The sequence below is a fragment of the Lepidochelys olivacea genome (genome assembly GCF_965140295.1).
Source record: "Lepidochelys olivacea isolate rLepOli2 genome assembly, chromosome: 6".
NCBI lineage: Eukaryota > Metazoa > Chordata > Testudines > Cheloniidae > Lepidochelys > Lepidochelys olivacea.
In genome coordinates this window covers 38,199,278-38,216,287 of record NC_140416.1, presented here as the reverse complement: position 1 = coordinate 38,216,287, position 17,010 = coordinate 38,199,278, and the positions used below count along the sequence as shown (strand labels likewise).

The 17,010-nt window shown below is 39.9% G+C and overlaps 1 protein-coding gene across 1 annotated transcript in view; it reads right to left on the bottom strand.

Annotated features, from left to right (window-relative positions):
* Nucleotides 1-17,010, bottom strand: part of DCDC1 (doublecortin domain containing 1) — a 418,510-nt gene that overhangs the window by 326,942 nt on the left and 74,558 nt on the right. The window contains exon 7 of the mRNA XM_084631193.1: nt 11,866-12,071. Coding sequence (XP_084487319.1) covers nt 11,866-12,071 — 206 coding nt within the window. The remainder of the gene's footprint in view (nt 1-11,865; nt 12,072-17,010) is intronic.

Here is a 17,010-nt window from a genome sequence, read left to right as displayed (position 1 = left end):
GGAATCATCAGTTGCTCCTTTATGGCAGCTGTAAGTCACCTTTACATCATTCCAGTGGTGCAAAGGAGACTTAACCTGGACTGAGGATCTGGCCCTAAATATTTTATCTTTCATAAAAAACAATTTGTGATATCATCATCAATCATTTGTATTACTTGAGGGCCAGGAGGCCCCAAAGAAGACTGAGGCCTCTTTGAGTATGTCTACACTGCAATTTAAAACCTGTGGTTGGCCTATGCCAGCTGATTCCGGCTCGGGCTCCAGGGCTGACAAATCGTTGTGTAGAAGTTTGACCTTGGGCTAGAGCCCGAGCTCTGGGACACCATGTGGGTGAAGGGTCCCAGAGCTTGGGCTCAGGCTCGTGCCCAACATCTACACAGCAATTTTTAGCCCTGCAGCCCGAGCCCCACAAGCCTGAATCAGCTGACCTGGGCCAGCCAGAGTGCTTTTTTCCCCGTGTAGACATACTGTCAGTGGTAGGTGCAGTACATACACACATTACAAGACATTCTTCCACAAAGAGCTCACGATTTCAATAAAGAGTGCAAGGAAATATTATCATTCCTTAGTTACCTAAGCTACACAAAAGATATTTGCCCTGTGTAAAAGCATTGGGTGGGTAGGCAGAGATCTTGGATCACACTAGAGGTAAAACACAATGTGGCAATATCTTAAGAAGACTGAAGTGACTGAAGCAAATGGCTCCCTTTGGGTGATGGAAGGGTTTTGACACACCAGCAGAGATGAAAACACCCCTGTGGTATTTGCTGCTGAAGTGAAGCCGTGGGGGCTGGCCTGCCTCTAATACTTTCTAAAATCATAATTCAAAGCTCTCAATATATGTTAAACTCTAGAAATGTAACCATTATTTCATTTAATCTCCCATCCATAACTGAACAAAGAGGTTGTTTTTGTGTTAATTAATGTAGGTCATTAATACTCGGAAATTGTTTACTCTTTGGATATAATGTCCTGATAGTAAAGGTAGAAGCTGTGACTGCAGTACAAACTCTATTATCCAAATGCTTTGGAAGACCCTGGGGAAGTCTGGACAATTAGGTTGCACGTAATCAAGAATATTTTAAATTCAAATGAATAGAGATTGAGGGACCGTTTCAGAAAAAGGTCAGCTTTAGAAAATCAAAGCTGTACTATAGCATTTGTGTATACTTCTATGTGATTAATATTCAGTGATTCCTTCCATTTCTTTCTAGTTTTTGTATATATTGGAAATAAATTGATAATGTTAAAAGAAAAGTGAACAAGATAAAAATATTGCAGCAGTCTAGATTATGTAAAATACCTATTACATTTTCAACATCCTGCTATAATTTCATACTGAAGCAATGGAATATTGTGACAGGGTGTACCAGGCCTTCTTTGCCCCCCATCGGAGGCATTGCTACACTGACAAACCCACACAAGGAAAAGCATCGCCTAGGAAAGACGGATAGTCAATTTAGATGTCCAAGCACTGCCTAGAGAAGCCTCATACTGTCAGGACCAACAAGCCTACAGCTAAAGTAATCCTTGCATGCATAAACATGGGAAACTTGACTAGGAGGAGAGAGGTTATATTACCTCTCTATTTGGCAATAGTGTGACCACTGCTGGAATACTGTGTCCAGTTCTGGTGTCCACAAACCAAGGAGGATGCTTATAAAGTGGAATGGGTTCATAGAAGAGCCATGAGAATGATTAAAGGAGTGGAAAACATGCCTTATAGTGATTGAATTTCTTAAGTCTATCTATTTAGCTTAACAAAAGGAAGGCTGAGGGGTGACTTGATTGCACTCTGTAAGTACCTACATGGGGAACAAATATTTGATAATGGACTCTTCAGTCTACAAGGCAAAAAGTATAACAAAATTTAATGGTTAGAAGTTGAAGCTAGCCAAATTCAGAATGGAAATAAAATGTATATTTTTAACAATGAGGGTAATTAACCATTGGAATAATTTACCCAAGATTGTGACGGATTCTCCATTACTGGCAATTTTTAAAATCAAGATTGGATTTTTTTAAAGATAAGTTCTAGTCCAAAAAGTAATTATTCTGGGGAAGTTCTATAGTCTGTGTTATATAGAAGGTAAGAGTAGGTTATCACAACGGTCCACTCTGGCCTTGCAATCTATGATCCTCCAGCGGATAGAGAGGCAGTGGCCAATCAGACCCCACTAGGTAAGATAAGAAGGCTTGTCTGCTTCTTCTGAGAGAGAATGCTGAGTGACGCTGGGACAGGAGAAATAAACCCTGGCTCTAACCAAAACACCCAGACCCAGGTTGGAGCCTAACAATCAGACTGCATCTTCAGTAATAATTTGTGACAAACTGTTTATTTCGTTGTGGAGTTTAAAATCCCAGACAGGCATTTTTTAGTTGAATTTCAATTAATTATTACAGGACTAGAAAGTGGTTCACTGCACAAGACACCTTGCTTATGATGAGTTCTGAAAGATATACAATGGCAATCTCTTATCCTTGAACCTTCAGATAAAAGCCTTCCTTTGTCCTAAAAGCAAAAATCATGTGCAATTAAGAGTTTCATGTGTTTCAGGAACGGTTCTTGGAATCAGCAGCTTCATCATCATGTATGTGGCTTTTTATGGATACTGACATGGATTCCAAGAAGAAAGTCTATAATCAGCTAGAAAGATTTTTATTAAACCAGATTCCGCTTTGTGAAGACGACCAATTCTTAGATTTATTTTCATTTTGTTTTTTCTTGTTATCTCTGCAGTGCCCTCTCATGGCCTTATCACATCACAACTTGCCCAGCCTTGGCTCTCCACTGGTAGTTTGCTGCCTCTTGAGTGGTAGTGGCACTTTAGCCCTCTGGCCAAGATACATACAAGTCCTACCCCTTCTAGAGTGTTACAATCCAAATGAAATTAGAAACAAAAAACACAGGATTGTCCGATGACCTTCTGTAGGACCCCACCCTTTTATTCAGGTCTTGTCTTCAACAGTCCAGATGTCAGCCAGTTACCTACGGTTGGGCCACCCCTTAGAGCAGGAGGATCATCCAACCAGCAAACTAGCTTAGTCTCTGGGCTTCAGCCAGACTTCTCTCACATCAGGAGAAACAGCACTCTGCTGTTCTTCCTAGACTGGGCTAGATCTTCTCCTTTTAGCTCCCCTATCCATGCCTCACGTCTGCTGCATGTATAGAAAGGAGGGATAAATTGGATCCAAAGGCTTTCATTAAACCTCTCATTGCCAGTATGGGGGCCTATCTGCCTCATCACATGTCACTATTGTTTCCAAAAATCACAGCATCTAAACCATTACTAGAATGCTCCAGATTTGTTTGACCTAAAGATCTGAGAACTGAATATTAAAAATGTCTCCAAATTTCTCATTTTCACAAACTTTTCTGAATGTTGTCTGAAAGTGTGATAGGCTAATCAAGGCATTTAGTATCAACAAGATCTTGACTGTCTGAACCTTATTGCCTGCCTACAAAATAGTAGCTATTGACAGATGGAAACTGTGCTTTTCTTTGAAATGTGTAACCTAAAGGAGTTCTCATGGAACTCCTGGTCTTCAAGATACCAGCTGCTACTACATCAAAGATCTTGGCTGTCATAAATCTTGTTCATCTTTGTTTAATGCTAGATAGGTTCTACCAATGACCTTGGCCATGCTCCAAGGATTTTGTGCTCCTCCAGCAATGCACAGAGGGCAAAAAAGACATGTTCAGAATTCCTGAGCAATCCTGGGGCTAATTTAAGTTTTGTTGGAGGCTGAACATGCCCACAGGATTAGAGGAAAGAAAGGTGAAGAAATACCATTTGTGGCAGTGTCTTCAATTCAGTCACCTTCCTTTAGGTCCTGTACGAAGCATATCTTGGCTTGACCTAAGGATCTATTCCAATGTATTTAAAGTGTCCTGGATTTGTAAGAATGGTATTTATAAGCCTATTAATCAAACAAGGCCTAAAAGTTTGGTTCCTTTACATACCATTTTAACTAAGACTCACGCACTATTGCTTCTGCATGTAAGGTCAAATCCTAAACTATACTTACTCTGCATATCTGCATCTTCCTGCTGTTTTCTAGTCATTTCTCATAGCTTTTATAAAGATCCCATCCATGATTTGTATATCATGCTGGAACAGGTTTGTCATACCCAAATTCCCACGCCCTGTTGAAAATACAGTGGTATTTCTCCAAGCAACTGAGCCAACATCATGCATTCGGAAGACAATTCTATGGAATTGCTCTCCCTCACTATGCCAGAAACTAGTTACTTTTAACTTTACAAATAGTATAAATGGCAAAAAATAAATGTATAGTATTAAAAATCTTTTAAGATTTAATAATGTAAGGTGTTGAGCATCATATGGGTAAGACAATTCATTAAGAAATTACAATCTTTTGTAGTGTCCTTTTAAATATTATCAGTATGCAACACATACTTTATTAAGAATGCATGTTTTAATACCCAGTGTTCCTTTTCTCCAATCTGTACAGTAACCATAGTACTTAAGCATATGAACTATCTATAGTTCTGGAGTTGTGCAATAGTGTACAGTGAATACAAATTTAATGAACACTAAAAAGGTGAATCACTCTAGGAATTGTGTGACATAAGCTGAAACGGTCACTGAAATGATGCCAGTGAAATTACATGTCATTCTCTGAAAGAAAATAGCACACAAGTTACTTTAAAGATGACAGAAATGGCAATACTTTGACCAGGTGAAATTCACTGTTCATGGAACTGTTGAAAAGAAACAAGAAGAGGAAATACTGAAGACATTATTCATCCATCATGCCCATTCCAGGTCATCCAGGTGACATTCCTTTTTCAAAGTGCCCATATAGAAAACCAGGGCTTGAAATAATGACTTTTTTCCTACCACTGTGGTAAAAACTGTAAAAAAAAAAATTGTCCAGTTATATTAGTTCCATGTTCAACTGTAACAGTAAGCTACATGTCTTGCTCCAAGAGCAGAAACATTCTGCAACTGTTATCATGCACCAGACTTGTGTATGTCTACACTTCGAGCTTGAAGGTATAATTTCCAGCTCTAGGAGACATACCCATGGTAGCACTGATTGAGCTAGCTCGCTAAAAATAGTGTAGCCATGGCAGCACGAGTGACAGGTCTATTTTTACCATACTAATGATTAGAGCTAGCATGGGTATGCCTCCTCAAGCTGGAAATTATACCTTTGAGCTCAAAACGTAAACATATGTTTCTCTGCCAAATACAATGAAATGGAAGAAATAACGAAAACACATAATCCACAAAGCTTTGTGTTTCCTTGCTTTTTCTTTCCTTCTTTCATTCCCCAGTGCAAGTTAGAGTAGCTTCATGACTGCTGTAACATGGACTGGAAGATAACAGTTCAGAATGGGCTGCACCACCAGCCAGGATTGTCAAGTACATTGTACTCCAAACTCCTTAGCTGCTGCCTAAGGCAAGTTTAAGTTTGGAGAGATGCAAAGGGGATTTAGTAGTTGAGTATATAGTCTATATTTAAAAAATGCCTTCCGGGGATTTCATCCTGAGTTTGGTAAACAGAATTAAATGTTTGTATAAGTCATTAAAGTCAAAGAAACATCTTATGTATTCTTTAGTTAAGACCTCATAGAAGCTACTGAGTTCTGAATTTCCAGAAAGTTGCCCTTTGATAAGAAAACAATTGCAAACTTGTCCAGCATATGTCCTATAACAGGGGTTCTCAAACTGGGGGTCATGAGGTTATTACATGGGAGGTAATAGTCTCTGTCAGGCAAGCTGTCAGCCACCACCCTCAACCCCACTTTGCCTCCAGCATGTATAATAGTGCTAAATATGAAAAAAAAAAGTATTTTTAATTTGGGGGGGCGAGGGTTTCAGAGGCTTGCTGTGTGAAAGGGATCACCAATACAAAAGTTTGAGAACCACTGTGACTGCATACAGATTCAGGGTCTGCAGTGTCTGGAAGCAAGGCCTGCAGCAGAGCCAGTCTCCAGGCAACCTAATAAGCACAGTTGGCCTGTAGTAAGCTGTCTGATTGGTTACATAGCCTCTCTCAGGGAAGGACTGCTTTCACACCACAGCAGAAGCTAAAAAAAGGTGAGAATATCAGAGGCACATGGCCCACACAGGAACCAATGCAGTGCTTTTTGCATCCAATTGCACACTTGGAACTGAAGAATTCTGCATGAAAGCATCTCTTCGAGTGACCTCTAGAATTGCAGTCTCTCTCATCAGGGGCCCATGTCAGTGCTTCTACATAGCTGAGCACTTTGAATCATTTTGCTGCTGTTTCTTCTAGAGGAGTCCACGGCTCTGAAGTTCCTGCCTCTTTGAAAACAGCTCTGACTGAAAGGCAGATGCCTGAACCAGAGTGTTCAGATTCAATAGATGTGAAGATAGTTTGAATTTAGAACGATAGGGGGGATGCAGTAATTAGAGTTATGTCTGTAACATATTTTCAGCTACCTAGATTAAAGTTCACTTTTTGCTATTTGTCAGTTTTGTCTGCATATTATAAATGAGAATTATGTGAATGTCGTCTTGCAAGGACAGTTTTGCAAAGGCAGTCAATCACATGGGATCAATTTATCCTTGAAAAAGAAATCAAGTTGAAAATTTGCTATTTACCTCAAGCATCAGCAAATCAGAAAAATAATATACCATAACAGTCTCTAAAGGTTTCTTAAGTGAAGAGGGAAGATAAATATAACACTTTTTAATCAAAGATTAACCAAAGTAAATATAAAAGCTTCTCTGACAGATTTAGCCCTTTTGCTACTCACATTCCCCCTCCTCCACCCTTAATAACCATTTTATTCCTGTGTTTTCAATGGAGCTTGAAATTAATATGGTTCGTATGCTTTAGCATCATAGAATGGTATCAGCATAGGTCTGAACTGAATTGTTAACCTGTATTCTCTTTCTTAGGTCTCATCCAGTGGTCAAAATTCTTTTTGATCTAGATCCTACCCACACATTGTTTGTTTTTAAAATTTGGCTGGACAAACAACAAAATAAATGCATTTTACCAAGAGGACAATCCTTCAGTTATGAATTTTTAGGTCCAAACTCTGACCTCTTAAGGAGTGTTGATTTACTTTCCAGGGGATTTTGCTACCTAGATGAATCTCAAATAGGCAACAGTGAATGTTGAAAGTCATATTGAAAGAATGTTGAAAGACTATAATTGGTAAAACTGGTTGTAAATTCCAGCACCAGCTACTTTTATAGGATAATTATGAACTTTAGATGGCAAGTTCTTTAAGACAGGGCATGACTATTTTATCATATGTCCTTACCGTGCTTAGCACAACAGGACACTGATTAGGATATGTAGGTGTTACTACAATACACAATAAAATAATAATAAATAATAATAATAATAATAATAGAGTACTTTCCAAAAGAATTGTGAAGTCAGAATGATTCCTAGCCACTTGACAAGCCACTAATCACATGCCCGTCCTCGACTTTTTATTCTGAACTTCAGAATATCCTCTTTTTATATTCTAAAATGACCTCTTCACAAAATGACCAAATCACACAATTTGAACAATTATGACGAATTGAGACGAGTTGAGATCTCGCAAGTACACCCTGGCCTTTTGTAGCATTCAGCTCTTGCAGACAGAGACAAAGCAGCTATTTAATAATGGTGACATTTCCTTATTCTTGATATATCTTCTCTGTTATTGCTGAAGGGGCTGAATTATTATTTTTCTGTTGCAAATAGAAGTCATTATATAAAAATCTAAGAGATGAATTAATAGATATATAAATATTTGAAAAAATACTTATTGATAACTTCGATGTTTTCTGCATTTTGCAGCTTGTTATGTCTTTAATATTTTCTTTCCTTTTGCTAATTTTCCAAATATCCTTATTTCCAGTTTGTTTTAATTTTGAAATGTACCTGGATAGGCTGTTTACTTCATTGGTCCAGTTCAGAGGGAAGATAAGAGAAAAAAAACCCCAGTAAATCCCTGAATGAGTTAAAAATGCCAACTTGGCATGCCCGATCAGTAGGTTTGCTGTTATAAGGTAGCAGTGCCTCTACGGGAGGTCCACATAATGGATAAATGAAAATAGGAGGATTTTGCACAATCTGATGGATCTGGCTTGTGGACAGCTGAAATACAGCCAATAGCAGTGACATTTCCACCCTCATTCCTTATTGATAAGCATCTATCAGATTAGAAAAGAGATGGTCACTACTGGTGTCATGGTTGGAGAGCAAGATGGAGGAAATGTTCTAGATCCCTGGGCAAAGATCACAGCAGATGTCTGATGGGGTCAACCCGATATTTGTGGGGTGGACCCATTTCCCCATGGTGGGTGAAGGCTAATGAAAGTCCTATGAGAGGTGGACTCATCCATGGGAGCAGGATATCCTCATGGCTTTAAGTGTGGTTCTGTTCTGAAAAGTGACCATATACTGCGGCACCTTCTAGCTCCGATTATTCTTGTTGTGTATTTAGTCCTATTTGCTTATTTTAGAGACAAGTACATTTTGATAGCTTTTTAAAAATCACATTAGCCATACAGGGAGCTGGATTCTATTCCTTCTTTTATATCAACAGCATTGTTTACTCAGTTCCAATCAGCTATACCTGTGCAAATCACTGAATACAATGTGACTGCACATATAGCAGCCCACAGTAGGAGTTGTACAAGTGTGGCATGCACCAGCACTGGCCTCCCCTGGCCAAGTGTCAAGAAAAAGGGAATTTTCAGTTCTGATCAGGGATCTATAGGACTCCCACCAATAGACTTTTGCCTGAAAGAAGAAATGGATCAGAACTTTACTTCGTACTTATATTTCTTACATAAAAATCTTTCTTCTTTCCACCCTCTGTTAGACCATTTTTACCCTTTTCAGAAGTGTCCAAGCAGTTTGTACATGTCTTGACATATTGGTTTTCCAGTTCCTGGAAAACTATGCCACCAAGGTCTTGCAGCCAGGCAGTTAATACGGCCCTAAGTGTTCAGAGGTTTATCCATTATTTAACAATATTTTCTCATTTTAAGCATCTTCAACTTTTTAATTTTTAAGGGAGCATTATTAAGATAAAGGTTGACCAACTTCTGGCACAGCTGAACCTTGCTGGCTTTTTAGACGTGACTCAGTCAGGCTTCAGACAGCATAATGGCACTGAATAAGTCCTGTTTAATATGGTTGATTTCTTGCGGCCAACAGAGGGGAAAAAACACCTGTTCTTGTTGATTGTGTTTCAACAGTCTCATTTTCTTGACTAGAAGTTGGGGACAAGACTGCAGTTCTAGGCAGATGAGGCTATTTTCAAGTGGCTATGCTCTTTGTGAAGGAGAGGATGGTTATTTTCACCTAAAGGGGTCTCCTACAAGGTACTGTTCCATTCTATCCCCACCTGCTGTGCAACAAGTATCTGAAGTCACTGTAGGAGATCTTTTGGAGATAAAGGTATGGACCTATTGTTTGAATAGTGTCCCCAGTATTATTATTAGGCTTCTCTATGGTGCTCACCACTATGTTATCTGAATCTGTGCTCATAACATCCTGTAAAGTAGAGTAGTATCATCTCCATTTTACAGATGGAGAATAGTAGCACAAATTTGTATTGCCCAATGTCACAGAAGATGTTTTTGGCAGAGCTGTGAAGAACCAGAGAAATACTGGAATGAGGAAGAAAAGAGGGTGAATTGTGGGGGGGGGGGGAGATAAAATGACAAGAGAAGGAAGAAGAGTGAAGAAGAAAATGAAAGGGAAGGAGACAATCAGAAGAGAAGAAACCAAAATGCTGAAAATGAAAGACAGAAGAAAAAAAAGAGTACAGTGATGGACAAAAGCAACAGAGACATACTAAATTACATTTTGAAAAATGTTTTTAATAGAAAACTGAATGACTATGTTCAAATTAAACAAATATTATGCATGTACAAAAGATTGAATTCCCTCAGAAGCTCCTTTCTCCTCTATAACTGTACATAGCATGACCAAAAATGCCTGGGTGATCTTTTATCCCTGACTTAGAAAGGAGAAATATGCTGTTTAAATTTACCAGAAATGTTGTGTGGACAGAGATATCTTGGTGGGTGGGACAGACGATTTTATTCACCCGTTAGCAAATTACCTATCTTATGGGTTGGTCAAAACATATTGCTTGGCCTGCTTTCCTGAACATGCTAGTCCAGCCCTGCCTGTAGGTCCACAAGCTGCCTTCATTTGCTTGAACCAGTCCTGAACTTTCTGACTGGAAGGCAGCTTCTCAGAATGATTTTTATGTAAGAAATATAAGTTCAAGGTTTTGTACAATTTATTTTTGTAAATTAGCATCAGTGCTCATAGTAGTAAAAACTGTAATACATTTCTCAATATGGGAAGATTTTTAATGCCCCATAATCCATACTTAGAAAGAAGAAAGATGTTTAGTTTCTCTCTCGCTGGGTAATTATATAGTCCTTATGTCGGTAATATCTTAAGGTTTGTCTACACAAACAACTAGCTAGCAGCAAGTTGGTGTGCAAATCTACCCTGCACTAGCCTGCTGCAGACTGCATGGATCCTGCATGTTAACAGGTTTCAGAGTAGCAGCCGTGTTAGTCTGTATCTTCAATCTCTTTGGTCACTCGATTACAGACCTAAAAGTGGCAATTCTTCAACAAAAAAACTTCAGAAACAGACTCCAAGGAGAGACTGCTGAATTGGAATTAATTTGCAAACTGGATACAATTAACTTAGGCTTGAATAAAGACTGGGAGTGGATGTGTCATTACACAAAGTAAAACTATTTCCCCATGTTTATTCCCCCGCCCCCACTGTTCCACAGATGTTCTTGTCAACTGCTGGAAATGGCCCACCTTGATTATCACTACAAAAGGTGTCCCCCCCCGCTCTCCTGCTGGTAATAGCTCACCTTACCTGATCATTCTCATTACAGTGTGTATGGTAACACCCATTGTTTCATGTTCTCTGTGTATATAAATCTCCCCACTGTATTTTCCACTGAATGCATCTGATGAAGTGAGCTGTAGCTCACGAAAGCTTATGCTCAAATACATTTGTTAGTCTCTAAGGTGCCACAAGTACTTGTTGCATGTTAACAGTTTGTTAAGGCACTCTGATTGGTCCTGTTTCAAAGAGGACTTGATCAAAGCACATTAATGAATTGCTAATGTGCATCAGTCATGGTCCACACAGACAGTTAGTTCACAGCAGGCTAGTGTAGGAAGATTCAGACCCCAGCTTGCCACAAAATAAATATTTATATAGACAATCCTTAAGTGCCTGAATTTTTGCTATACCTTTCCTACAGTCTTTTTATTTTTAAATGGGACCCAATGGAGTTCAAAGGAATTCATAAATCAGAGAGGATGGAATGTCAATGCTCCAGGCACCCAATCTAATGCCCACTGCGCACAATGGCAATCTTTCCAGAGACTTCAATAGGAGGTGAATTGGGCTATATTACTGTGAAAAGATAGCATCTACCTTTTCAGACTTATTTAAAAGATAACATGGAATAATGATGGAAATCCTGACAGTGTGATTTATAGATACTGTCTCTCTTGAAAGCTACCAATGCATTTATGGATTTGCCTGATTATTTAAGTATTTGTTGTTATAAGAGCATACATAAAGAGACCACATTAACTTAGAAACTATTAAATTGCCAAGAAAGTCTCTAGTTGAGGAAAAGGATTTTTGCTTTTAGTGTAGTTTTAGGAGTATGATACTGTATAATTATGCCATTTTAGTAATTTAGGACAAACTATATTGTACACTTTTTCTAAAATGTTAAACCAAATCTATAACCTAATCAAATAATTATTTGGAATAAGGAATAACTAACATGGAAGAATGAGGCCAATTTTTTTTCCAGGAAACTTGGGCTGTTTAATAAACAAAGTTTACCTTTTCGATTTGGTCCTGTGCTGCAATAATCTCATAGCCATCCTGCCCTGAGCAATTTTTAAATACCAAAAACCTCAGGGAGGACTTCTCAGTAAGTTTCTTCATGCGGTTGGAAAGGACAGGCTTGGTTTTCCTTCTCTTGGCTCCAGTAGGAAGAACCAGACCATTCATCGTCCAAGTTACTTTCTTCATTAATGACAGATGGTCTGGAAGAAAAGAGGGGGAAAAGGTAAAGTACATATTTGGCTTCAAAATTAAAAATGGACACATCATGCTCCCCTTTCTCTATTATATTAATAATACACACTGGCCTGTCTCCATGTACATGCTGGTATTTTCTGAAATACTACCACACTCTTCCCACTAACCATGACATAAGCTGTAGCAAGCTGTCTCCACTGATAGCCTGCATAAATCATCATTCCTGAAGGGAACAGATGTTCAGGGTATGAAAGAGTAATGCCACAATTTAGTCATAATTAAAATTCATCCTTAGCATGCTTCTATCACCAATCAGAGGAGTATTTACCTTTTCACCTACAAAAAAATTGCTTCCCATCTATTCTGCTTCAGGAAAATTCAGCCTGTTCCTTAACTTGTACAATGTTTGAGTTCCACATCTGACATTGCATCCCACAAAGGATGCTATTTTTCCTCCTTAACAGTTGATTTCCTTACATGCTTAAAAGGATGACCTCTACCTAGTGCCACGGCACAGAATATATTTGCAACTACATGCAAAAGCTTGAACCCTTACTGGAGTTGCCATACAGGAAAGTAAATTGTAGAGAATACATTGCTACAGATTAAAGCCAGGTCAGTAAACACACTATTTTTGTCAGTAATAGTTTAGTCTCATCTACACATTTTCAAAAATAGAGTTCAGGGACTAGGCCATTTAATTCCCATTGATGTTAATAGGAGCTGCGTGACTAAATCACCACATATCACTTTGAAAATGTAAGGATCACATTGCCATTATTAGTGCTGGATAACATGTTAAGTGAATGCCACTGTTCTTTCTTTCTTTCTTTCGGAGAGTGGGTTTCAATTCACAAATCTTTAACATCATGCGCATTAGATTTATTCCATTATGGAATATATAGAGCATGTTAGCATGTGTTTGTTTTCATTAAAATTACAATAATAAATTGGCAGTGCTTCTTGCTGCAATCTGGATTAGTTCTAGAAGGACATACTCCCTTTTTTCCCCTCAAAGACATAGCTATTTACAATGCAGCTGGAAAGATCCTCATTTATTCAGGGGCTCTGTTTCCCAAATAAATATCCTCAGTGGGTAACTGTCTGTAGAAATTCAACTGCTCCAATTCTGTAATTTGGGTCAGATCCTCCGCCACTTTACATGGGGTTGACTCTGTTGACTTCAGTAGAGCTACACTGATTTACAGCCACTGAGGATCGGACTCTATAAAACCATCTAATCTAATGGTGATCAATGGGTGGCATTTTGGAATGTTTGTTCTCAGCCTAGAAGTGAATTTCATTTTTTAAAGTCTTGGCAGTTCTGAGCAGTTTCTATTTTCTGCCTCACATTAATATCCTCCCTCCCTTTAGGAAGTTCTTTACATTTCTGGCAGAACTCATTAATTTCCTGTTTTTCCCACTTATAAAACAGCCATCCTTAAGGCACACACAGCAACTCATGTTGGGAAGTGGGATAGTCTTGGGCCTTTTGTTTTCACTGTGAAAACTGATCCAGATTTGGCCAAGTTATGAGCACATGTACATGCACTGAGCTTGTTAGAGGCTTACTGCTATATCTCCAAACACTCCACCTGCTGTGAGTAGGCCCTAGCCCCACAGCACTAGCCCCTTCATGCCAAATGCACTGTGCATGCATCAGCCCCATGGAGCTTTATAAATGCCAACTACACTCAGCCTCTTACAGGGTGGACATGCAGCAAAAATTCCAGATAGGACATAGATGAATCATCAACAGTGGCTCCCATCCCTTCAGCCTAGGGGAAGGTGTGCTGGGTTGGAGGCAGGAGGAGACCTTCCCCTGAAATTCTGTGACTTCAAAGTCCTTATTATTGAATAAGACCTCATACTCCTACCTTAGGAGACAGTCAAATGTCATTCCTCCCTGCAAATGGCAGCCACTTCCCAACCAATCAGACTACCAACAAATTCTTTCTGGTTCAGACATGCCCCTCCTTGGGGCTTGATCTATTAAAATAACAAAATTATTCCCACATAAAGTTCTCCAATTTCCACTAACTGCATACTCCCACCGAGGATCTCTCAGTCTTCCCTACCTGGAGCTTTCCCCCTGAAGACTCAGGGCTCCCTGCTGGCACCTATTCACTCCCAGCAAATTTTTGTAATCTCTCTTTCACTGAGCAGTCCCCTTTTTCTGCAGCTTCCTTCTCTTCATAGGAGAATCAGCTCCTCCACACTCAGCTGGCTCTACTCATTAAACCTCATAGGTATTTAACTAATTAAACCACATCCCTGGTGTGGCAGGCAGGGCTAATTGAACATAGTTGGCCAGCTCCAGGCTTCTAGCTCTTAAAGAGGTAGACCACCCTACATCCCATTTTACAAATGGAGTACCTGAGTACACTGTCTTTCAGAAAAAACAGTAACTATGGTTCTGTGATATGTATTATCTACATGGATTCCGCTTCTGGTTCACATGAGCCCCGTGCATGCAAGGTCAGATTATTTTGGCTAGCAGTGTCCATTAGCGGCACACCCTGCATGCCCTTGTGCTCCTTCCAACTGAGGGCAAAAAGGATGGAGCAAGCCCAACTGTCCTTCAGTAATACAGAATTCAGATGGAACAGAACTCTGTAGGACAGCCTGCAACTAATTGATGAGGTGTACCATCAATTTAAATGTCTCCTGTAATATATAAACTGTTGCTGATGTGGAATCTAATAGAGCCCCTGTGAATGCTATTCTCTGAGTCAGCAACAGTGCTTAACTTTTCTTTGTTGATCTTGGGGCTCAGTGTGGTAAAAAGATGTTAGATTATGTGAATGGAATCATTCACCTGCTACAGTGATCTTCCTCAAATAAGCCAATTGTCGAGGTATGGATATACCTGGATCCCCTGTCTCCCGAGGTGAGCTCAAAGCTGCTATGACTACCAAGCACTTGAAGAGTACCCTTGTTGCTGCTGAAAGACCAAAGGGCAGGACTCTGTATTGGGACTGGGATACTCCCTCTTGGAATCTGAGGTATTGCTGTGTGCCAGATGTATCAATATGTAAAATTATATGTCTTGCAGACTGAGATCTGTGAACCAGTCTTTTGGGATTTACGAAAGGGATTATGGAGGCCAGTGTTACCATCCTGAATTTGAAATGGTGGATGGATCTGTTGAATCTCTTCCTTCTTCAGAATTAGAAAATAATGAGAGTAAAAACCCCTTCCTCTGAACTTCAGGGGCACTTCTTCCATTTCTTACTTTAACTATATCTTGTATGAAGGATCTCTGGAGAAGGGAAGAGAAAAGCGATAGGAAAGGAGTGAAATTAAATGGAATACCCCACATTTATAATTGCTAAAACCTAGCAGCTTGAGGTCATTTGATTCCCCGCATTTTAAAAATAAAAAAGGTGGTTTCCAATGGGGGTGGGGGAGGAGGGTGTAGTTCTTCCAAAGATTCTTTTGGCTCTCAACAATGGCATCAAACTTGCTGCCAGGTGAGGGACGCAGGGTATGCTGTAGTGAAGGAAGAGGCAAATGGCCTTCTGCATTGGAATTTCTGCTTCTTTCTTAGCAGCTCTGATAATCGTTGTGGGTTATAACAATACATGGAAGTCTTTTGTCTAGAGTGAATTTTCTTCTAGGCCTATTTTCTCCTATGGGCTAGCAAGCAGAATCCCAAGAAATGGAGACCAGCTGTCAAATCTTTCAGAGAGTGTAGAGCTTCATCAGTTCCTTCACTAAAACATATCATGACCTTCAAATGGAAGGTCCTCAGTTGTTGTCTCCTTCAGTATTTCTGAAGATTTTAGCCAAGAAGCCCCTATGTATAGTGATGAAGGTGGCCACTGAGCATGCTGCAATATTGGAGGCACCTAACACAGCCTGTAGCAAAGTATGAGCTACCAAATGTCCCTCAGGTACAACAAACTTTAGTTCCTCCTTATGTTCTTGAGGGAGTTTCACAATAAACTATGATACCTTGTCCCAATTAAGGTAATTATATTTGGACAGGAGCACCTAGTAATTTGCAATATGCCTCTCCAAACATGATGATGAGTAATTTTTCCTTCCAAATAAACCTAATATTTTCTGGATCCTTATCTCTTGGCATCATTTTCAAGGGATTCCACTATCTGGACATTTCATGCACTCCAATTGCTATTAGAGAACCAAGAACTAGTTGGGTGTAAAAATATTCAAACACATTTGAAGGGACGTAATAATACCTATCTGCCTTTTTTACAGGTAAGTGCCACACATGCTAGAGTATGCCATAAATATTCTGCCAGTTCCAATATCCCCTTGTTAATTGGCATGTAAAGCCTTCCATGCATGTAGGAGTGAAAAATGTCCAGTAGCTTGTGTGATTTTTCCTGCACTACCTCCACAGAGATTTCTAAAGTGTCTGCCATGCTACACAAAAGTTTCTGAAATGTTTTTAAATTGTCTGGCTGAGTGGAAGTGGAGGTAACTACTGCCTTAGCTAGTGATGAAGAGGAGATCACGGCTGGAATCAAATTCTCTTCCTACCCCACACTCTATAGCCCAAACTCTGTAATCTGTAGCAAAAGGTACAGAAGAAAAGGTATCAACACACTGTCAGTTGATCTGGGCCTACCAGGTAAGCTCCTTTTTTCCCAAGGTCAGGGGTCTGAGGCCACAAATTTTCAGAGTATGTCTTTCCATAGGCGCTGACTCCGTGGGTGCTCCGGGGCTGGAGCACCCACAGGGAAAAAATGGTGGGTGCTGAGTATCCACCGGCAGCCCCCCATCAGAACTTCCCCCTCCCGCAGCGTCTCCTGCCCGCCAACGGGCCCCGTGGATCAGCACCTTTTCCTCCCTCCCCACACCTTACGCCTGCTCTGAATAGCTGTTTCGCGGTGTAGAGGAGGCTGGTGGGAGGAGTGAGGATGTGGCATTCTCAGTGGAGGGGCGGAACTGGGTGGGAAGAGGCAGGGCGAGGGT